This window comes from Capricornis sumatraensis, chromosome 1 (assembly GCF_032405125.1).
Source record: "Capricornis sumatraensis isolate serow.1 chromosome 1, serow.2, whole genome shotgun sequence".
Lineage (NCBI taxonomy): Eukaryota > Metazoa > Chordata > Mammalia > Artiodactyla > Bovidae > Capricornis > Capricornis sumatraensis.
This window is the reverse complement of record NC_091069.1, coordinates 105,023,321-105,047,126: the sequence shown is the minus strand read 5'-3', so window position 1 is coordinate 105,047,126 and position 23,806 is coordinate 105,023,321. Positions and strand designations below refer to the sequence as shown.

The window sequence follows — 23,806 nt, the reverse complement described above, 5'->3', positions numbered from 1 at the left end:
AGAAGCTAAACACAAGGAAAACCCCCAGAAGCAGCCAGACAGAAACGACACATCACTTATAGGAAAACAACTTGAGTGACAAAGGATTTCTCACCTACAACCATGAAGGTCAGGAGGAAATGACATGTTTTTCAAGCACTAAAAAAAAAAAAAAGCAAACAAAAAACCAACAGCTATCAACCACAAATTCTATATCCAGTGAAGATATCCTCTGGGGTGCAGGGGAAATAGATTCTCAGACGAAAGAGAACTAATGATTGTTGCTAGCAGGCCTGTCACTGAAGAATGATCAAAGGAGTCCTCTAAATAGGAAGGAGATGATGACGCTCTTGGGACTTCAGAAAGGAAAGAACAGTAGGAAGGGAAAAAAATGGAGGTACATCCAATAAACTAGCCAACTTTTCAGGAGTTTGTTATATTTGATGGTCAAAGCAAGAATAATAATAATAATACTAGTGTCATCTGACATAGTACTCGGTGCATATGGAAGAAATATTTTAAGACATTTAAAAATCAGGGCAGAAGACTTCCCTGGTGGTCCAGTGGTTATCAATCTGCTTTCCAATGCAGGAAACATGGGTTCGAGCCCTAGTCAGGGAACTAACATCTCATATGCTGTGGGGCAATTAAGCCCACATACCACAACTATGGACCCCGTGTGATCTGGAGCTTGTGTATCACAACTAGAGAAGCCTGTGCACCTCAACAAAAAGTCCCACATGCTGCAACTGAAACCCAGAAATAAACTGAAAAAATTTAAAGAAATAATAAAATAAAATAAAAAACAGGGCAGGATAAAGGGACCTAAAAGGAAGAAGTAAGGTACCTATGCTGAGCTGAAGCCGTGTAACAGTGGTGTCACTGAGAGTCGCAGATGGTAGCTACAAGTTACACATGTACAGTGTAACCCCAGAGCAAATTTGACAGCCTCCCCAGTGGCTCAGCGGTTAAGAGTCACCTGCAGTGCAGGACGCTGGGGTTCGACTTCTGCCTCAGGAAGATCCCCTGAAGGAGGAAACAGCAACTGACTCCGGTATTCTTGCCTAAAAAGCCCCATGGACAGAAGAGCCTGGTGGGCTACAGTCCATGGGGTCACAAAGAGTCAGACTCGACTTAAGCGACTGAGTGCGCAGGGCAGTTATGTGTAAAAAGACTACCAAAAAAAGAGAAAAAAACAAGATGGAGTCGTAAAAAGTGCTCAAATAATTCTTAGTAAGACTGAAAAAAAGCAACACAAAAAACGGAGGAAACAGAAAGATGGTGAGCTGGCAGACTCAAGCTCTAACACATCAGCAGCCACCCTGAACGCAAGCGGTCTTAGCACACAGCTGAGAAGACAGGCTGAATGCGGGAGAAAAAACAGGACCGTCTAAAGATACACTGCGTACAAAAAACACCCGTACTGCAAATACAAACACTGCTAACATCTTTCACAAAAAGCAGGAGTGGCTACATTAATATCTGATAAAGTAGACGTCACAGCAATGATAGAAGGATCACTCTAACAGGAAGACATAATTCAAAATGTGCTCACACCTAACAGTGCCTTGCAGTATATGGAAGAAAGTCTGACAGATACGAAAGGAGAAACAGACAAAGCCACTGCTACAGTCGGGGACTTCAACACTGTACTCTGAGCAACTGACCAGACAACTAGACAGAAACTCAGGAAAGATACAGAGGCGCCAACGACACAAGCAGCTGGTAAGATCGAATGGACAGATACAGACGGACACACCATCCCACAGCAGCAGGAGACGAACGCCCCAGCCCACGGGCACTCATGGGCCATTCCCCAAACAGACCATGTCTTGACCCACAAAACAAACCGCCACAAATTTAAAAGAACTGGATTCATTCAGAGTGTGTTCTCTGACCATATTGGAATCACACAAGAAAACATGAGAAAGACAAGACAATCTTCGAGTACTTGGAAATGAAACAACACATGTCTAAATAGTCTAGGGTCAGAGGGTCAAAGGAAATAACACAGAAGTCAATGAAAATGAAAACAGAATATATCAAAACATGTGGGATACAGTTAAAGCAGGGAAGAAGAGAAATTTATGACACTAAATGCTTACAGTAGAAAAGAGGAAAGGGACCACTACTCTCAACTCCTACCCTCAAGAAATTAGAGAAAACAAAACAGACACAAAGTAAACAGCAGAACGATGAAACAACAGAATTGAAGACAGGAAAATAACAGAGGAAAGTAAATGAAACCAAAGGCTGGTTTAAAAAAAATCAAAACAGACACACTCTAGAAAGACTAAAAAATCCAGAAAGATTGAAAAATAGGAAAATACAAGTATCTGGATGCACGCTCTGCTGTGATAGCCCATTTCATCCCTGATATTGGTAGCTTATAGTTTTCTATAAGTTATAACCAGGACCGAGACTAAAACAATATTGGAAAATTGCACACTCTGGGAAACTGTTTGGCAGTTTCTTAAAAAAAGCTAAACTACCATCTGACCCAGCGATTGCATTTCTGGACATTGACCCCAGAGAAATGAAGACTCACGTTCACACACAAACCTGTACAGGAACAGTTCTGTTGTGGCGAACGGCCATCTCATAGGAGGGCGGACAAACAGACACCAAAAACCATTGCGTGCCACCAGCACCCCAGTGTTCCTGCCTGGAGAATCCCAGGGATGGGGGAGCCTGGTGGGCTGGCGTCTGTGGGGTCACACGGAGTCGGGCACCCTGAGCAACTCAGCAGCAGCAGCAACAGCAGCAGCGCTCCAGTGAGCTGTCACCATGCACGCGTCAGGTAGTGGCCAGGCTGGCAGCGAGGCAGCGGCTTAAAAATGAAGGCCGGTGCCCGTGGCTTTCAAATGAAAGCTGCCCAAAGACATACCAGAGGGCACAGTTTGATGTCCAGGGTGAGCTGGCAAATGCCCCAAGTTCCAGCTATGCCAGGTCTCTGCCAAGGCCTGCCAATAGCCAATGTCCCTCAAAAGGCCAACAGGGAAACGGAGGCATGTGCAATACACACAGCGTCCTGGGTGGACCTCAGTGGTTTCATGCTGAGTGAAAAGAGCCAAGTTCCAAGAGCCACTTACGGTATGACATTTTGATAGCATACTTAAAAGGACAGAAGTGCAGACATGCCACTCAGATTCATGGCTGTTGGGGGTTAGGGAGCAGAAGGAAGGTGGCTGTGACTATAAAAACGTGCAAGAGAAACCGAGGGATGGAATTCTTCTGGATCCAGACCGTCCTGGGGGGGTCACTCAAACCTACACATCTGATAAAATGGCACAGAACATACTCCCACGCACACAAACGGAGTCCATGTGAAGCTGCTGAAATTTACAAAAGGCAGCGGGGTTCTAAAATGTCCCGTGCTGGCTATGATGTCGTGGTTGTTAGTCACTCAGCTGTGTCTGACTCTTTGCGACCCATGGACTGTAGCCCGGCAGACTCCTCTGTCCATGGAATTCCCCAGGCAAGAATACTTAAGTGGGTTGCCATTTCCTTCTCCAGGGGATCTTCCAGACCAAAGGCTCGAACCCACGTCTCCTGCATTGCAGGCAGATTCTCTACCGTCTGAGCCGCCGGGGAAGTCACTGTGCTATTTAAACAAGATGCTGCCACCGTGGTAAACTGGGTAAAGGACACCTAGGACCTCTGTTATCTCTTCCAACTGCATGTCAATCTATTTTTACCTCAAAGATTTTGGTTTTTTTAATAGATGTAACTTAAAAATGTCTAGAAAGCTGTAAATTACTAAGTTGTTAGGAACCAGTGAAGAAGCTGTTCACTCTGTCATCACTTTCTGCCCCTACACAGGACACAGTAATACAAACTACCTGTTTCTCTTGGTGTCTGAACCAGAGACCTTGGGGTTTGGAGGCCAGAACCAAGTCTTCAGCAAAGAAAACTATCATGAGGATTTGTGGGCAGACTTATGGTGCCCAAGGAACCAAATCACTCCACCTTCCACCTTCTCAAAACCTGCATGGATCACAGAGTTTAAAGAGGTGAAACAAAACCGATATTTACATTTACCTGGAGAGTAGATCTTACAAAGCTCATCTGATGTTTAAGATGCTTACAAGATTAGGGTGATTACTTTCACTCATCTAAGTCAACAAAAGAAACCAAAGGAGTAAGTTCCATGGAAATGAGGTGCTTTGAGAGCAAGAGTCAGGTCTGGCTGCTAAAGCACCAAGCTGTGTCCAGCTCCCTCATCTGCAAGGCCAACCCATTCTGTTAGAGCCCAATGCTAGCCACAGACCTAATCTGACTTTTTTCTAGCAGTCCCACTTAAAGAAGTAAAAAGAAACTGGTAAGATTAATATCAAAAAATACTTAATGCCCAACAAACATATGAGAAGATGCTCAACGTGACTAACCATTAGGGAGCTGAGAGTCTAAACCACAAGCAGTTATCACCTGACTCCTGTTAGAATGGCTACTGTCAAAAAAGATGACAAATGCTGGTTGAGGATATACAGAAAAGGAATATTGATGGTGGGAACGTAAATCAGTGCAGCCACGGTGGAAAACAGTTATCAGCTCAGTTCAGTCGCTCAGTCGTGTCCGACTCTTTGCGACCCCATGAATCGCAGCACGCCAGGCCTCCCTGTCCATCACCAACTCCCGGCGTTCACTCAGACTCATGTCCATCGGGTCAGTGATGCCATCCAGCCATCTCATCCTCGGTCGTCCCCTTCTCCTCCTGCTCCCAATCCCTCCCAGCATCAGAGTCTTTTCCAATGAGTCAACTCTTGGCATGAGGTGGCCAAAGTATTGGAGTTTCAGCTTTAGCATCATTCTTTCCAAAGAAATCCCAGGGCTGATCTCCTTCAGAATGGACTGGTTGGATCTCCTTGCAGTCCAAGGGACTCTCAAGAGTCTTCTCCAACACCACAGTTCAAAAGCATCAATTCTTCGGTGCTCAGCCTTCTTCACAGTCCAACTCTCACATCCATACATGACCACAGGAAAAACCATAGCCTTGACTAGACGGACCTTAGTCGGCAAAGTATTATCTCTTCTTTTGAATATGCTATCTAGGTTGGTCATAACTTTTCTTCCAAGGGGTAAGCGTCTTTTAATTTCATGGCTGCAGTCACCATCTGCAGTGATTTTGGAGCCTGTTTCCACTGTTTCCCCATCTATTTCCCATGAAGTGATGGGACTGGATGCCATGATCTTCGTTTTCTGAATGTTCCTTAAAAAACTGAAAATAGACCTACTGCAGGACCCAGCTACCCCACTTTTGGGTATGTATCTGAAAGAATGGAAAGTAAGATCTCAAACAGAAATATGCACATCCATGTTCACAGCAGTATTATTCACAACAGCAAAGAGATGAAAGCAACCCAACGTTCACCAACAAATGAATGGATAAAGAAAGTGTGGTTTATACATACAACGGAATCTGATGCAGCCTTAAAAAGGAAGGAATCTGCTTCACGGATTACAATGTGGATGACTCCTCAGGACATTGTGCTAAGTGAGATAAGCCAGTCAGAAAAAGTCAAATACTGTGTGATTCCACTCACTGCTGCTGCTGCTGCTAAGTCGCTTCAGTCGTGTCCGACTCTGTGTGACCCCATAGACGGCAGCCCACCAGGCTCCACCATCCCTGGGATTCTCCACTCACATGCGGTACCTAATTAGAGTCATCAAAAATCACACAGAAGGTAGAATGGTGGCTGCCAAGAGCTGGGTGGGAGAGAGAAACGGGGAGGTGCTTTAATGGCTACCAAATTTCAGTTGTGTATGACGAGAAAGCTCTAAGAACTGGCTACACAGCAATGTGAAGACGCTCAACATGACTACAGAGTATTCTCAGGAACAGTGAAGACGGTACGTTTTGTGTTTATTATGATAAAAAAATATATAATTTAACCCACTATATTCAAGATATCTCAGCTTACAATTCATACAAGAAAGACTGAGGCATTTTACTTTCTTTCTTTGACACTAAACCTACAAACCGCAGCGCTCGCGGACACTGAGTGACCTCTCGGCTGCACTAGTCCCAAGGCAAGAGCTCGATGCTCCCGGGCGGCTTCCCCGCTGGGCCTGTGCTCCCGCCACCCATACCCATCACTCCTGCACGACACACCTGAGAGCTGGACCTAAATAACAAAACCTATTTTTTGACAGGCGTGGGCAAGGTCATCTTCCTGCAAAGACTTTTTGGGAAACCTTATTTGTCCCTGGTCAGCTCTCTGGAAAGGCAAAGCTTGAATGACTCTAAATATCCTCTAAGCACCTCCTCCTCCTCTCCAGGTCTCATCAGGACCTTCGGGATGTCATGTCCCCACTCTGAGAGCTCATAGTTTAAAAGAGGGGCCTGTTACCAGCTATAAGGATCGCAGGCACAAGATGCTGAGGGATGGACTTGAAGAACAACTCAATTAACTCCCACCAATGGATTCTAATGCGCCAGGAACAAGTATAACATTTACCACAGAAAGTATGGGAGCTGTTAATAACCAGCATTCACCTATACTCAGCCTTTCTGAGCTTTGATCTGCAACTTAGACTTCATCTTCAAAGCATATGAACTTATACAGAATTTAGTGCACATCTGAATCAAACACATCCATGGCACACTCTCCAGAAAAGGCACCCTGCCAATCAACACCTCTGCTGGTGATTCTGATGAGAATACACAGCTCACTAATTTCAGATAGCATTTGCCAAGGTCAATCCTCCCAGGGGGTAAAGAGAATAAAAATCTGGTAAAAATGAAAAAACTGTCTCTCTTACAAATATTTTTTGAAGATACCTTCAGAAAAATTGAGGACGAAGAAGACAATGGAAAGACATTTATAGCTCAAACATCTGTTGTATATCCTAGACAAGGCTTTACATTCTCAGGACAAAATCACAACATACACGCTCTCCACCCCGTCACTCAGCAGAAAGCTGTTCTGTGGCCAAAGGAAGCCCTAAGGAAGGACCTCTTTCTAACCTCCCATTTGTGCTGCCGCTGGTTGAAAGCAGTCATAATGACCCCTTTGTGAAAAATGTACTTTGCGACAAATTATCAGAAGCTTCATTGAACATCTTAATGGGTATGGCTGAGCAAGGAGTGCTACTCGTGGCCATGCAGAGAACAAGTTGATCAAATCATCACACTGAAGTGGTCCCCAGGCACTGAAGTATTTTAAGAATAGCCAGGAAAAAAAGTTATGGACTACGAAAGATGCAAGTTTTATTCTTTAACACACTCACATCTTAATCCCCTCCCCCCATCAGTAACTCACTCCAATCCCAATAAATCTCCCAAGAACTTAATACTGAAAACTTGATGCATTATCCTCAGACAAACCCCTCCAAACTTATCATTTAATCCCGTGCATTAACCTCTAAGTTATCACACCAACCTGTGCGAATGCAGTTAATACTGTAAAATCACACCTCAGGATCCATTATTTTATATTTCACAGGTCAAAACCGTAACTTCGCTTAATAATTTAGATTGTGATCTTGCTAAAGCTGTACATCTGTTATCTCAAGTAACAGTGCTTACCTTATAATTAGCTTGCTAAACATCACCAGAAAAAGCACTCATGCCCATCCCTACTTAAACAAAAACACAAAACTACCACACCCACTATTCCTGGTTGAAGGAGGAATATTCCAGGCAATGAGAAACTATTTCCATGCACTAAGCTACCTGCAGAAACTGGTTCAAAGGTCTGCAGGGGGAAACTATAATAGCTTCAGAAGGATCCTTCAAAAAAAAAAGGCATGGTGTTTTTAAACATCCACAAGCTTCCCTGGTGGCTTGGATGGTAAAGGATCTGCCTACAATGCAGGAAACCTGGGTACTATCCTGGGTCGGGAAGATCCCCTAGAGAAGGGAAAGGCTCTCACTCCAATATTCTTGTCTGGAGAACTCAACGGACAGAGGAGCCTGGCAGGGTTACAGTCCATGGGGTCAGCAAGAGTCAGACATCACTGAGCGACTAACACTTTTCACATTTTCACTTAAACATGTACACTGTAAAACCACATTAACTCATTTAGTAACTCATTATGTACCTATAAATGCTCCTACAGTCAAGAGCATTTTCAAGGGCAGAAAAACATATGCGAACACCAAGACCTTCTAAGGCTGAAATGAACTCGGGAATAGCAATAACTAGAATAATAGTAAAACTTCCAGTTCCTTTCCCTAAGGAAGGGGTCCTAATAAAGCCACTCAGCATTCAGCAGGAGGTAAGCAGCAAACACATACAGCTGCTGGTGTTTGTGTCATGTGTCTTGTCACTTCCCAGGTGTGCCCAACTTCTGAGGTTCTTTCTAATTTTGCAACGTGGGGACAGACCTGCACGGCTCATCCTACTGAAGATTTTATAGACAGAGCTCTGTGGTATTTGCAAAACTAAGATTTGTCATTGCGGTCCAGCAGTCACATGTCTACCCTGATGATTTCATTTTAATTAGCTTTTGACATGGTGTCACCTATGTTTTAAACAGAACCTATGCTGGATTTCTTAATCCTTATTGCTGCCAACTTACTTATATCTCAACACAGAAGAGCTAATCTGGATAAATGGTAAGTGAGATTCTGGTGAATCCTAATCAAGATAAGAACCTTTTCTACTACTGAAGAGCAATGATTTGAACCAACCCATGTACCCGCTGATTATTAAACCTTTTCCACTACTGAAGAACAGTGATTTGAACCAACCCATGTACCCGCTGATTAGGGTGGCTAGAACTGCAGATACTCAAAATCACATGCTGGAAGCTCAACTGGTCAAATCAAGGCCACAGATGTTTTTATGTGGCTTGTACTGTGCTTTCAAAGTTCTAAATGAGTTACATAGTTTAATAAGCAGATTACAGACATCAAGCTCTGCATTCTCAGACCATCTGGCCTGGAGGAAAACCTCCAGGGGATCTTCCTCACCCAGGTATCAAACCTGGGTCTCCTGCACTGCCTTCAGATTCTTGACCATCTGAGCCACCAGGGAAGCCCCTTCACATAGGAAAACCTCCAGCTAGAGACCACGCAGCCACACAGCTACACCTGGGGGCACCCAAATGGACAAGGGCAAATGCTCTTCTAGCTGGCACACTCTCCTTCCCTCTGTCAGGGCCCTCACCAAAGGGACTGCCTGACTTTTCTGGGCATCATGCTTGCCACTCCTCCTTCAGACTCTAGACTGCCTTTAACCCCTGAGATAAACTTCCACAATCTAATCTTGTTAGTACTACGTCCAAACCCCTAACCCCTAGAAAACAAAAGAAGTCTAAAGAGAAATCTAAGTAGAAAACAAACTGTTTTCATGGTTCTATGATGGGAAGGCAGATATGAACTAGTTCATCTTTATAAAAATATCATTTTTTAAAATGATGAGCTTCTCATCTCTTTCTCCACAGTTTGGGTTAGGTTCTCACGCTATCTGCCGTAACTGATTGTGGAGTCCCTTTCAAATGGAATGTCATTAATGAGTACATCTTGAGGTGCGTCTTAAGCATGCAGCCGCTAAGACACTTTACAAAGGCACCGTGGGGTATGATACACGATACATACTCCCCAACAGGCTGATGCATGGACATCAACTCACTGCTGCCACAAAACTTAGCAACATGCTTTTTAAAATGTTGGTTGGATGTTTTACTTGACATGTGCTCCATTCCCAACAGAACATGAAACAAATCAGTAAAAGGAGTCTAAGCAGGGGGCTGCTCTAAATGCACCCACGCATGCACAGTCACCTCCCCGGTATTGCTTACCCATTGCACTGAGATAATGGTTGAAGGCCTGGCAAGGAGGGCTTGGGGTCTGTGTGGATTTGTCACAACTCATGGGTGCCGGGCTCCTGTCTGTGTCAAAAGAGAAATACCCGCTGGAGGACCGAGACAGCAAGGAGGATCTTCTCACGAAGATGAAGAGCGGGGATCTGGTAGCGAAAGGGCCGGGGCTGGCCGGTGGGGCCAGCGGGCCTTGCGGGCTGCCTTGGGGGCAGCGGTCCCCTTCTCCTTCAGGATTACCTTGCCGCTCTGTCTGTAAAGAGGTGGGGGCCCCTGGTCTGAGCTGAGGAGGCCTCTCGGCAGGCTGCAATTGTCCACCGTCTCTGTCACACTCAGAACTTACATCGGAAGGTTGCTTTGCCATTTGGTCTTTTTTTCTGCAAGGAAAATTAAAACTAGGGTTATCTTAAGCAAAGTAACAATTACAACGAATACCTAACTGGGCAAACTTTCACCTCTTCATGACAAATTCTTAGAATTAACACCCAATACTTTAACATTGTTAAAGTCATTACTAATAGAGTAGTTCTCCGTAAGACCTTCCAAAATAATAGAAATAACCTTAAAAATAAAGGTATCATTTTGGGGGTGGGGGGTGAAGTGGGGAGAGGGACTAAACTTCCAGCCACCAAACAAAACAGCAACAATGTCAATTACTCCTGGAACCGGTGCTGTAACACACACACACGTTTTAGAAGAGGCTGCTTGTCTGAGATCTATTGACAAGTGTTCTCTGCCCAGGGCCCACTAGAATAAGTCAGAACCTCCCCGCGGGCTCTGGTTTCCCCGGATCAGATACAACACTGGAGCCCAGGAGCGGGCGCAGATGCAGCGATTGCAGGCGGCTGGCCGCGTTCCCCACTCCGGCCCCATTGTTCTGCCGAAAGTGCTGAGGACAGCAAGTCTGGGGAAGGTTTGGCAAGGGCCGTCAGTCGTAGTAAGTGCGTCACAATAGAGTTTGTAACTCAGCGCGGCTCGGCTCGGCCCCGGCTCTCCGCCCGCCCGCAGTCCCTCCCGCTCCTGGTCCGCGCGCCCCTCCTCCCGCGGTGAGGGGCGGGCGGGGGCGCGGGCAGCGCGCCACACCGAACCCGACAGAACTTCTCCGAGGCACACCCGCGCTGTTGGGTGCACACCTCCGAATGGGAGGAAGGTCCCCCAAGCCGGCTCCTGGCGACCCCAGCCAAATCCACAAGTAACTCCGCACGCTGAGCGGCATCAGGGCGCGCGGCTCCCGCACCACCGAAACCCTCCCTTCCTAAGGCAATTAGGCCGAAATTCACGTCCGCCCCTTCCCTTCCGACTTGCGTCCGAGCCCGGGCCCCGCGGCGCCCAGCCCGCGCCCTTCGCCGACCTGAAACCCCCGACAGTCCACACGAAGGCGGCGCGGGAAACAAAGCCCAAGACTCGCGCTCTGAGCTCCCCGGGCAGCGCAGAGCCTGCAAATCGCCGTCCGCCCGCCGCCGCCGCGCTCCGCCGGGCAGCCGAGGGCTCCGCGCGCCTCGCCTGTGGCCCGCGCTGCCCCGGCCGCAGCAGCCGGGAACATCCTCCGCCTCCTCCCGCTCCTCCCCTCGCGCACTGCGCCCGCCGCCGCCGGCACCGCCGACCTCCCCGCGCCGCCGGCGCCGGGTGCCCGCGCTCCCAATTGGCCCTCGCGCGGTCGCTCGGAGCCGCAGCCAATCGGTGGCGGCGGCGGGGGCGGCGCCTGCCAACAGGCCGCCGAAGGCGAGGCGATTGTTGACAAACTCGCCGCCGAACGCGGCTCGGGCCCTGACTGCGGCGGGAGCGGCGGCGGAGGTTTCCGGGGCCTCTGGGACCGGGCTGCCCAGCCAAACCTGCCCCTCCCCTCCGTCAGTCCTGGCGCCGCGCCCGCCTCTGCAGCTCCAGCCGCCCTCAAGAGCCGGTCACCTGAAGACAACAGGACCCGCAGAGCCGACCCCAGACTCCAGCCCCGGCCGCCGACCCCAGTGCAGGCCCGCTGGGGTGGGCACCCTAAAGGCCACCCTCTCCCCAGCCGAAGCCCCCATCCTCCTCCGACTTCCTCCTTCTTTCTCCCCATGCGCCACGGGACACGCACCAAATGGCCACCGACGCGCACATCCGCGACCACCGACAAGAAATATATCCACACCCCCATCGCCGGGGTCCAGTGGGCATTCCACTACCTGCGCCAACCCCGAGTAACAGGCCCCCGAGGGCACGGTACAGCCAGCCAGCCAGCCAGGACTGCGAGTGGATCGAGCGGCGAGTGAGCACACCCGAATCGCTAAGAGGATCGGGCCCCACGGGACCGGGCCGGTCCTACAGCCAGCGGCTTGTCCACCGCGTGCCCCGGCGGTCGGGGGAGGCCCTCTTGTCTCTGGCTGTCTGTGGATCTTGCGTCTGGCATCGTCCGCAGAGCGCCCGCAGACGGGGCAGGACCCCCAAAACGTCCCAGAGAGAGGACGAACGCAGCAGCAGCCCCAAACTTCGGCCTGAATGAGTAAAAAGAAAAGCCGAGTCCCGTCAGTTTAATCACCGTCGCTGTTCCATAAATCCTTCACAACGAGCCTGCGTCCCCAAAAAAAGCCGAGACGCGAAACCGGCTGGTATCTCGCGGCCGCTGCTCAGGACCCGTCGGACCTGGCGGGCGGGCGAGACTTCACGGGCGGGCGGTCAGCCTGGTCCGGCGCGGCTGCCCCCAGCTCCCCAGTCAGCGCGGGGCGCACGCGCTGCCTCCCCCAGTCGACCGGGAGAGGCTTCACCATCCCGGTGCGCCGCATCCCCGCCCGAGCCGTTAAGTGCTCGCAGCCTCAGTGCGGACGACCCTCCCCTGCCTGCGGCACGAACTCGACCCACACCGGTGACCGCCTCCCACCCGACAACACGCGGGACGAGGACGCGCGCCTCTAACCGCACGTGCGCGGGAAGCGGGCTGGAGGTGGCGCCGGGCTGGCTCCCGCGGCAATCTTCCATCCGTACCCGGCCTGCTCCCCGGGACTCGAAAGTATTTACCTTACGTTTCTCAGTTCGTGAATTAGGGTCAGACATTGGGGGGCGAGGGCCAGGGGAACGGCACCGAGGCGGTGGCACCGGCTGCGGCGGCGGCGGCGAGAGCGAGGCTAACCCAAGCAGCCTGAAACGGTGCTGGCCGCAGAGGGCAGGGTGCGCAGGGCGGTTGTGAGAATCCGAGGACCGCGGCGGCGACGGCGAAGTGGGACAGAGCGCTCCTGCAGGACCGAGACCTGGCGGCTGCTCGGAGCGAAGTGAAACCTGCGCGGCTCTGCTGCCCAGCTCTGGCTGGCGGCCCCAGGTCCGGGCCCAATCACCGTGGGCTCCGCCCCCGCTAAGTCCCGCCCGGCGCGCGGGCTGGCAAGCCCCGCCCCCGCGGCGCCGCGGCCGCCCGCGCGTGCAGGCTCGGACAGGTAAAGGCGGGGGCGTCCCCGCCGACTTCCCCGCTGCGCGCGCCGCCGGCCCTGCCCCTGCCGGGCGTGTTTACCCGGGAGACTTGGGCTACGGACTGCTCTGCGCGCCCCCATCCCCCATCCCAAAGTGCACTCTCTCCTCCCCACACCCTCCGCAATTCACTGGTGGCCAAGGCGTGCGAGTGGAACAGAGGGGGCGCTCCGGGCACACTCTGAGCCAGGCCCGGCCTCTGCCGCCCGCGGAAAGCCTCAAGAGGCGCCCCTGAGCCTTGGCTCTGCCTCGGGAGTTTCCCTTCTGAGCTGTCCTGGGGCAGGCGCCGAGACTGGGTGGGTCCTCGGGAACGCGCAGGTCCAAGGGTGAGAGGGGTGTCTCTTTAGTTCTCCTCCCTTCCAGATGAGGGGGCTCTGCGCTGGACCCCCATCTGCCGACTGCTCATCTTCCTCTCTCTCGCCTAACGCGGTACTCTTAGGCGCCCTCTCTAAAGCCACCCCAAGCTGCATCCAGCTTTTCTACCAAGCCAAATCTCCCCTGGTAAGAGGTAAAGCCTGTAATGGGGAGATGAGAAAAGGACCCAGGGCGATCCCCGGATGCGTTTTTCCGCAGCCCCGCTGCGAAACTGGGAGTGAACGCTGAGCAGGTGAAATAGGGAAATGAAAAAATCTTTAAAGATCCTTTTAAGAAAAAAGGACTGGGAAGAGTCGTGGCCTCCAGATGGGAGATGGGATGGTGCCTCCACTTGGTTGGGTCCTCGAGAATTGTTGGGCTCTCAGAGAACCGTCCAGGAATGGTCCCCTGGCGTGTTAAGGTCAGAGAAGGCAGCGCCGAGAGCCTCGGAGGGCTCGTAGAGAGCAGCAGGGAGAGCGCAATATACCCCTCCTCCTCCTCCCTGCGGGTCCCCGTCCCCTTGTCTTTAGAATCCGAAGCCCCACTCCACTCCTTCCCCAGAAGACCAAAGTCTGTGAACGCCGTGGTCCGCACGCCTACGGCCCTTCCAATACGCATTCTGCATCCCCACCTCCGCCCTTCCCTGGGCTCCCCTAGTTTTGAGACGCCCGCAGCCGGAGTAGTGGAGGGCAAATCGGTTACGAGATGGAACATCCCGCCGCGGGAGAGATCAGGCTAGATGGATTACAGACTCAATTTAGGGGCCTCCCTAACCCGAACCCCAGATGAGTGCCTCGGTGCAGAGAAGCAAATCAGCGAGGAATGATCCCGCCGTCTAGCCACCTTGGTCAGTTTTTATGTTTTATAAGCAAATGCGGAACATTAACAGCACAGCCCCAGGTTTGTTTTCTCAGCGCATCCTCCCGCGAGTCCTGAGCGAGGTGAAGGAGGCCGAGGGGCTGGAGGACGCGCGCCGGGCTCCACCCCGGGATTTCGCTGCAGGAGGGAAAGGACGCTCGCGGGTGTCCGCAGCTTGGAACTGCCATCAGTGGCTAACAGGTGGCGGCCGCAGGCAAACTCTGCGCCTTAACCTCCTATCGCGGCACTCGGGGAAAAGAGACCAACCTTCTGTGCCCGAGAGGAGCCCCAAACCCGCTGCGCGCCCGAGTGCTCCGCGCTCTCCGTGGGGTTGGACGATGAAGACAGGGACCGGAAAAGAACCACACAGAAGAAACCCCGATGGTTGTTTTTTGCTTCTGTGCAGCTCCGCCGCCCCCGCGTCGTCTGCTCTGGTGACCCTGTGAACACTTAAAAAAAAAAAAAAAAAAAGGAGTCGGAGAAAGCAGCTGGCTACATGCTCTTATTTGGGCCACAAGCAGGCGGTCGGCTCGGAGGTGGCAGTTCGCGCAACCCAGACTGTGCTGAGGAGCTTCGACCAAGCGCCTGACGTCGGCGCTTCACGCCCTCTCCCGCAGAGCCCCAGCCTAGGGGAGGGCGGGTAGGTGCGAGGTCTTGGCCCCTGTCCTGTGGTCAGAAGCAGAGCGGCGTCCCCTTCTGCCTCCTCCGCGAGATGTGGAGAGGGAAAACGGAGGGCATAGACTGAAAGCAAGAGTGAAGTCGGGCGACATCTATGGCCCTAGCTGGAACCACAGGCGTGTCTCTCCAAGTCCCGAAACCAACTTAACTACTGTGGATCGCCTCGCTCACCTCCCCGTGCTCAGCAACCTGCGGGAACCTTCCCGACGCCTTATTTCATTACGAAACTGTCTCTCTGTCTGTGCTCTTCTCAAGAACACATTACACTTTAATATGGTAAAAATGTTTCCGAGCTTCGTCTGGCGGTCGGTCCGGAAGCTGCCAGCCTGGAGGGACACGCCCGGGTTCATGCTTTGCCCAGAGCAAGACTCCAGGTTCACACTCCCCTCTCCCGGCTCGTGTGTTTCCTCGCAGGGCGCACCGCACCACCCCCCCGCGCCCCCCCCACCCCCCCGGTGGGGACTGGGAAAGCGTCACTTGCTGAATTGAACCTTTGCCTACGGGCGTTTCATTTTTAGACGTTTATTTTTCCTCCAGCACCACAGTCTTCCCAAATCACTGGGAACCTGAATCACCACTAGCAGCGGGAGACCTTGGATGGCAACCGGCTCTGCAGCGCGCCCAAAGGAAAGCCCACTCGGTGTAGTGCCCTAGGCGGCAAAGGGCATGGCCCGGCGAGTCGGGGTTACTTGGGGAGGATAAAAGGCCGCGCGTTCCGGATTGGAAATGGGGCTGCCGCCTCCCAACAGCCTAGTGGCCTGGCCAGCCTCAGCGGGAACCCCATTCCATGACCGAAATCCCTGAGGGCCGCAGCGCAGCGCAGCGCGTGCCAGCCGGCCTCCGGCCCCAGCTCCAGGCGTCTGAGAAGCATTCTGGCAGCTGCGGGGCGGGCCACCACCCTGGCCGCCCCACCCGCTTACAGCTTGGCTCCCAGCTTGGGCCGCGGAGACCGCGCTCTTTCCCCGGCTAGGGAATGCTGTGGTGCTGGGTACAAAACCCAGGCGGCCTTCGGGTTGGCGATTCCAGCGATCGGTGCGTGGAGGGAGGCGTGGGAGATGTTAAAGGCAGAGATCACCCTTAGGGCATCATCCTTCACTGAGTTGCACAAATGGAGCAACTGCAAAAGACAACGGAGGGGAACGGGTCAGATGTTGGCTCACTCCGCCAGCCGCTTTACGCCCACCGCAAGCACCCGCACACCCAGCCGTCGCTGACGCTAGTTTCCCTTCCGATTTCCTGGGACCCAGGAGGGTAGAGGCTGTTGGTCACCGTCACAAGCCTTCTTCATCTTAGAAATTCCTAGCTGTTGACATTTAGTCTGGCAGAAGCAAGCTTATTCCTCGAAGGCGTGGGCGTGGGCTCCAAATTCGCTGGGGGCCGGAGACCAACACCTAGAGAATCCCCCTTTCCAGCCTCCATTCCCCTTCCTCCATCTCTCCTCCGGTTCTTTCCCTTTCCCTCCACTCTACCTCTGGAGTGACTGGGGTGCCACCCTCTGGCACACAGAGGCAACTGAAGAGCAAGAGCATCAGAAAAAGGTGAACCAGTGGAGACTTCCCGCTATTCCACAATGACCAGCACCTCCCACCCCTGGCTGGCAGAGGCCACAGTTCCTGAAACATCTGCACAGTGGAGCTGGGGGACCAAGGCCAGGCATTGGTACCTTTGCGCACCTCCCACCCCCGCTGCTGTGCAGGAAATATACCTGCGCAGGAAATATAACACAAAGGAACCCCACTGACACCCTTGTGTCCTGACAAAAGTTGGAAGGCACAGATAAGCTTTTCCTGCAGAAGAGAAAGGGAAATACAGGCCAGGGATTTTGAAGGAGCTGCACTGAGTGTATTTTTATTTCATTTCCCATGGTTTAGGTGCCAGAAAAAAAAAAAAAAGCTCTTAAACATAATAGATTGTTTTCCTAAACCTTGACAAGGGCAGGGCAGAAGAACTACTTTCCTTTCCCACTTACTAGCTACACAATTTACTCCTCCATTTTTCAAGTTTTCATCCAGCCATAAATTTCTTTCGCTCACTAAATTACAGGTAGCCCCCAGGTTTTTATGGTTTATTTTTATGGTTTTTAAAACATCACTTATACCAACCCCACCTTTGCCCTCATGGTGGCGGTCATCGCTGAGTTACGCTAATGCTGTGAAGATGACAGTTCTTTGCAATAGTTCAAAATGCCTCTTCAGGTGTTCAGAGACAATGAGAGTGGGGAGAGTGGGCTCCCCAAGGGGGGATGGGGAGTAGGTGGGGAAAGAACATGAGTTTTAATAGTCTAACAATCCATCTTCCCTTAAAACTTGCTCTATTACATCAGTATTTTCTAATGAAAACCTTCATTCTTTACACACTGTGGTTAAGCATCATCAAATCAGTACTGAAAAGACTTTGATCACATTCACAAGGTACACTATGATGAACTTTCACTGACCAAGATTTCAAAGTTTGTAATTAATACTCTTGACAAATCCCTGACTAATCTGTCAACTCTGTGTCTGCCCACACAGTTCAAAACCATGAGATGGTGTGCAAGTCCCTAAAGCTTCCACACATTGTAATACCATTACTGGAGACAAATTTTCCTTTCGGTTAGCACTATGAACCTCAACCAATTCTGTAGTATATTCTACAACAGGGAAAAATCAATTATTCCAATGAATATTGCTTGGAAGAGAATATGGGTTTGGTTTGTCTGATGCCGATCACAGAATAAGGATCCAGAGGTAGAAATTATAAGAGGCAGATTTCTTTTCTTTCTCTTTTGGATAGGTGTCGGTATGTGTACGCTTAGTCATGTCCAATTCTTTGCGACCCCATGGACTGTAGCCCACCAGGCTTCTCTGTCCATGGGATTCTCCAAGCAAGAATACTGGAAGGGGTTGCCATTTCCTTCTCCAGGGGATCTTCCAGACCCAGGGATGAAACCTGTGTCTCCTGCATTACAGGCGGATTCTCTATATTAGCCCCACTAAGGAAGCCAAAAAGTGGATTTATTTAGAGAGAAATGCACTCCACCGAGTGTGGGCCATCTCAGGAGGCTAGAGGATGGGAAGTAAGGTGTGGTTAGTTTTTAGGGACTAGGTAATTTCATAGGCCAATGAGTGGAAGGGTTATTCCAGCTATTACAGGGGAAGGGGGTAGGGATTTCTAGGAGTTGGTCCCCCACCCACTTTTTGGTCTTTGATGGTTGGCCTCAGGAGTGTCATGGTGCTGGTGGGTGTGTCATTTAGCTTGTTGATGTATTTCAAAGAACCTGTACTGACTCTTCCCTGATGGCTTAGTGGGTCCTCAATGCAGGAAACACAGGAGACAAAGGTGTGATCCCTGGGTTGGGAAGATCCCGGTGAGGAGGAAATGGCAACCCACTCCAGTATTCTTGCCTGGAGAATCCCATGGACAGAGGAGCCTGGCGAGCTACAGTCCACTGAAGTCACATAGAAGCAGATATGACTGAGCGCCTGAGCACGAACGCAAAATAGCCCTCCTTCTTTCTTTCTCCATTTGTCACAGACTGCAACACAAACCCCAAATGACAAGTGTTCAGATGGAAGGGTCAAGCAGCATTCCTGTTTGACTCTGATCCCAGGCAGCCTCCTACCTCTGGGAGGGATGATAATGATGATGCTCATCCTTCCACTTACCAAGCGTGCACTGTAGTCCCCAGCTGTGTTGAGGACATTCTGTGCTCTAGAGTAGGGGTGCACACTGCAGAGACAGGCTCCGACATCGCGGCGCTGCAGTGTGGTTTTAGACACTTTTCACAAGTACAGTTCTTCATATAACGTAAGCGGTAGCTAATATAGCATTGATTTTTCTTGCGCTTCCCTGCTGGCTCAGTGGTAAAGAATCAACCCCAAATGCAGGAGACATTGGTTCCATCCCTGGTTTGGGAAGATACCCTGGAGAAGGCTATGGCAACCCACTCCAGTATTCCTGTCTGGGAAATCTCATGAACAGAGGAGGCGGGCAGGCTATAGTCCATGGGTCACAAAAGTGTCAGACACAATTCAGCAACTAAACAACAGTAACAACAGCATTTTCATATTACTGTTGCTGCTGCTGCTAAGTCGCTTCAGTCGTGTCTGACTCTGTGTGACCTGATAGACGGCAGCCCACCAGGCTCCCCCCGTCCCTGGGATTCTCCAGGTAAGAACACTGGAGTGGGTTACCATTTCCTTCTCCAATGCATGAAAGTGAAAAGTGAAAGTGAGGTCGCTCAGTTGTCTCCGACTCTTAGCGACCCCATGGACTGAAGCCCACCAGGCTTCTCCGTCCATGGGATTTTCCAGGCAAGAGCACTGGAGTGGGGTGCCATTGCCTTCTCCGATACTTCTATACTATAAGTATAAAATGATACATATTATAACTTCTTTTCCCCCACTCTGTCCTGCCAGTGAGCCAACGGTGCTGGACAGAGTACCTCGAGTCCATTCATCTCTTTGTAAGGAGTGTTGACCAGTTTTTGGAAAAACATCAATGGAGAAGTGCCCTTAAATATAAGAGAATATGGACAAGTTATAAATTCTTGCAGAAATTTTTTAAAAGGACAGGCCAAAAGCAGGGGAAGTATTGGTCTAAAAATAAGAACATAAAATCTGGGACTTCCTTGGTGGTCCAGTGACCAACTAGACCCCATAAGCTGCAACTAAGAGTTCTACTGCAACAAAATGTAAAAAAAAAAAAAAGAACGGAAGATGCATTGAAGTATTGGGTGAGGAGGATTGGAAATATCTACTTTAAAGAAAGAGGAAGCACTCCATAATGGAGGGACAGTATGTGGATATGTGAATATGTGTATTGGAGGTGGGGTTTATAACGTTGATTTTTGCTTTCCACCCCTACCTGGTTGCAGTGGATTAGTTTTTTTCCCTCTCTCTGACTCACCTTGCTTTTTTTTTTATTCCAGCTGGGAGAGCAGGAAGGCCTAGGCTGGGCAGTGACTAAGCTTTATAGTCTTCTAAACAAACTGTATTTTCTATGGTGTTGGTGTTAATTATAGAACAGACACCCAAGTTTCAAAGTGCCCAGTGCACTCACAGTAGCACCCAGCTATTCCTGAGACTCTCTGCAGGCTTGCCTGCCTCTTCCCATATCCCCGTCTCTGTTCCCAGCCCCAGATGACCTCAGACTGTTCTCTGTGTGGAGTCCCTTATCCCAACTTGAAATGTCCATTAATTAGCTAATTTCTTGCTTGGGCTCCATGATAGAGCCTTTTCCTCCTTGAAAATAGAGCCCTTAAACCTGGGCTGCCTTGTGACTTGCTTTGACCAATAGAATGTGGAGAAAGTGACGCTGTGTGTTTCAGAGCCTGGGTTTCAAGAAGGCTTCCAACTTCTACTCTCCCTCCCTTGGGACCCTGAGACCCCTTGCTGTGCAGAGGCCCAGCCCAGCTTGTCAGAGGATGAGTGGCCACGTGGGGGAAGAGCCAGACCCACAGCTAGACATGTGAGTGAGGCCATCTCAGACCCCTCAGTCCTATTAAACTTGGATTGCAGTTATCATACCAAAGGCTAGCTCAAGAATTACGCTAGAACCCAGGTTGCCTACCCAGAGAATTGCAAAGAATAAGCAACTTTTACTTCATGACACTAAGTTTTAGAGATGTATATTATACAGCGATAGGCAACTGAAACAAAAAATTTAATTCAACTTTCCATCCACTGGGGTTATCTTCAGCTTCACTTCTACCTTCCTGCTTTAGTTATCTGAGGACAATTTTATAATTATACAAAGTAGTTGACAGGTGTAGAACTAAAGAGCCTCCTGAAGAAGGTGAAAGAGGATATAGAAAAAAAGCTGACTTAAAACAACATTCAAAAAATTAAGATCATGGCATCCAGCCCCATCACTTCATGGCAAATAGAAGGGGAAAAAGGGGAAACAGTGACAGATTTTATTTTCTTGGGCTCCAGAATCAATGTGGACAGTGACTGTAGCCATGAAATTAAAAGATGCTTTCTCCTTGGAAAGAAAGCTATGACAAACCTAGACATTGTATTAAAAGCAGAGACATCACTTTATCGACAAAGGTCCACATAGTCAAAGCTATGGATTTTCCAGTAGTCGTGTACAGATGTAAGAGTTGGACCATAAAGAAGGTGCTTTTGAACTGTGGTGTTGGAGAAGACTCTTGAGAGTCCCTTGGACAGCAAGGAGAACAAACCAGTCAGTCCTAAAGGCAATCAACCCTGAATATTCATTGGAAGGACTGATGCTGAAGCTGAAGCTCCTATACTTTGGCCACCTGATGTGAAGAACTGACTCATTTGAAAAGATCCTGATGCTGGGATTGAGGGTAGGAGGAGAAGGGATGACAGAGGATGAGATGGTTGGATGGCATCATCAACTCCATGGACATGAGTTTGAGCAAACTCCAAGAGATAGTGAAGAACAGGGAAGCCTGTTGTACTGCAGTCCTTGGGGTTCCAAAGAGTCAGACATGACTTAGTGACTGAACGACAACAGGTGTAGCTGACAGGTTTAATGGAAAGATAGAACATCAGTCCTGAAAGAATAAAGCTAAGTGAGCACCCAGTGGTAGGGTATGTGGGAGAGAATTTGAACAGCAGGCTGGAGATCTCACTGCAGGCCACGATCCAGCCCACTTCCCTCGTGTAGTTTAGAAGGCAAATCACCAGAACCTGCCTTAAAACCATCCTCCACTCCTTCAGCTTCTCTCTGAGGGGTTGCTGTTGTTGTTGTTTTAGTCGATAAGTCATGTTCGACTCTTTTGCGACCCCATGGACTGTAGCCCGCCAGGCTCCTCTGTCCATGGGATTTCCCAGGGTATCTTTGCAATCCAGGGATCAAACCTGCGTCTCCTGCATTGGCAGGTGGATTCTTAAACCACTGAGTCACCAGGAAAGCCGAAGAACCTCCAACAAAAATTCTCAGTACAAGCCAAGTGTCCGGGATGGGGAAAAAAGAAAGTATTTGCAACCAGCGATCCCAAGTCTCGTAACTGCTTAAGTTCTCTTGGGCCATCAGTCAAGGGAAATGGATGGGGCCTGCTCGGGCCGAACCAGAAGCAGTTGGTATGATGGATGGGTGCCTCTTTATCACCTTACTTCAGCAGGAATGTAGGATTTCCTGACTCCCAGAGCTGTTTTAAACAAGGATGGCCCAGGACATCCCCATGTGGTCCAGTGGTTAAGACCTCACCTTCCAATGCAGGAGGTGCAGGTTCGATCCATGGTTGGGAAGCTAAGATCCCACAGGCCTCATGGTCTAAAAAACTAAATACAAAACAGAAGCAATATTGCAACAAATTCAATAAAAACTTTGGCCCACCTCAAGAAATCTTAAAAAAAAAAAAAAACCATTTAAAAAGAACAAAAGAACAAGGATGGCCAGGAGGGGATCATCTCCAAGGTCTGGAGTCTGTCTGTTCTAGAATGTGGATGAGAGGATGGAGTGAGGTAATTATGTGAAGGTCACAGTGTAAGGTGCAAAAGGCAGGAAAGCAGAAACTTGTCAACTGTTTATCCCCAAAATGCCATCGTCAAGGCCTCTAAAGGTTTCTAAGAAACTTCTATCCAGGAAGTTTCAATGCAAACCTGTCCATTTACACATAAAGTCGGGGGCCGACATGACAGGATGTGAAATCAGGCGTGGGTAACTGGATGCATAACTTGCCACTTCTATCCAGATGGATTGCTCTTTATTCTCTGATGCTCAATATTTCTCACTTGAAACCGTTTTAAAGAGCACTCTCCTTAAAGAAGAGGGTCTATACACCAACACGTTGGCCTTTCATCCAAGGCATTGCTGGGCTCCACCTGGGAGGTGATGGCAGCTAGACAGTGACAACCTGGGAAACAGGCGTAGAGACACCTTCTCTTACGAGTCCCCTCTGTGAGATGTGCAAAGCCTTCATCCTGATGTGCGTGCGCAGGTGTGTGCGTGTGCAGGTGTGTGTGTGTGTGTGTGTGTGTGTGTGAAACAATATCAGGTTGTGTTGTTTCATTTCAGAGCAGGAACAACCTGCTCCAGATGGTTGTTGAAAATGTTAAACGAAACAGGGTATCAGCATATATCCCTCAGATACACTTCAAACATTTCTCATCAAAGGAAGGGTCAATTCATTTTTGTTGTCTGTCTTCATCACCCATGGAAAGTCATCCAGGCTTTCTCTGCTCTATTGATTTTTATCCTGGAATCTGGCGTGAGAACTGCCCCCACTCTCCTCTGTAGTCCCTTCAATTCAGACTTTCATTATGTTCTCTAGATATTTGCGGGGCTACCATAGTGGCTCAGATGGTAAAGAATCTGCCTGCAATGCAGGAGACCCAGGTTCGATCCCTGAGTTGGGAAGATCCCATGGAGAAAGGAATGGCAACCCACTCCAGTATTCTTGACTGGAGAATCCCATGGACAGAGGAGCCTGGCGAGCTACAGTCCACGGGGTCACAAAGAGTCAGACATGACCGAGCAAGTGACACACATAGATTCTTGCTGCCCAAAGTTACCTTCCGTGAGTATCTTTCAAAATAATTTTATTTATTGCTTCTGGCTGTGCTGGGTCTTCGTTGCTGCATGGGCTTTTCTCTAGTTGTGGCAAGCGAGGACTCTTCTCTAGTTGCAGTGCGCGGGCTTCTCATTGCGGTGGCTTCTCTTGTTGTGGAACATGGGCTCTAGGGCATGTGGGCTCAGTAGTTGCGGTACACGGGCTCACTAGTTGCAGCTCCCGGGCTCAGTAGTTGCGGTACACAGACTCAGTAGTTGCAGTTCCCGG

General features: G+C 50.0%; 2 protein-coding genes across 4 annotated transcripts in view; both read right to left on the bottom strand.

The window, feature by feature from the left end:
- Window positions 1–12,802, bottom strand: part of BCL2L11 (BCL2 like 11) — a 45,810-nt gene extending 33,008 nt beyond the window's left edge. Inside the window, exons 1-3 of one of the 3 annotated variants that reach the window (XM_068975801.1) lie at window positions 12,736–12,802; window positions 9,985–10,121; window positions 9,727–9,816 (exon numbers count right to left, since the gene is read on the bottom strand). In XM_068975801.1, coding sequence (XP_068831902.1) covers window positions 9,727–9,816; window positions 9,985–10,108 — 214 coding nt within the window. In that variant the 5' untranslated portion in view covers window positions 10,109–10,121; window positions 12,736–12,802. Of the gene's footprint in view, window positions 1–5,616; window positions 5,686–9,726; window positions 10,122–12,735 lie in introns of those variants that run through there. The other 2 variants (XM_068975800.1, XM_068975799.1) reach the window with 2 other exon arrangements.
- A 3,180-nt stretch (window positions 12,803–15,982) lies between these two features.
- Window positions 15,983–23,806, bottom strand: part of ACOXL (acyl-CoA oxidase like) — a 360,670-nt gene continuing 352,846 nt past the window's right edge. Inside the window, 1 exon segment of the mRNA XM_068967451.1 lies at window positions 15,983–16,183. Coding sequence (XP_068823552.1) covers window positions 15,983–16,183 — 201 coding nt within the window.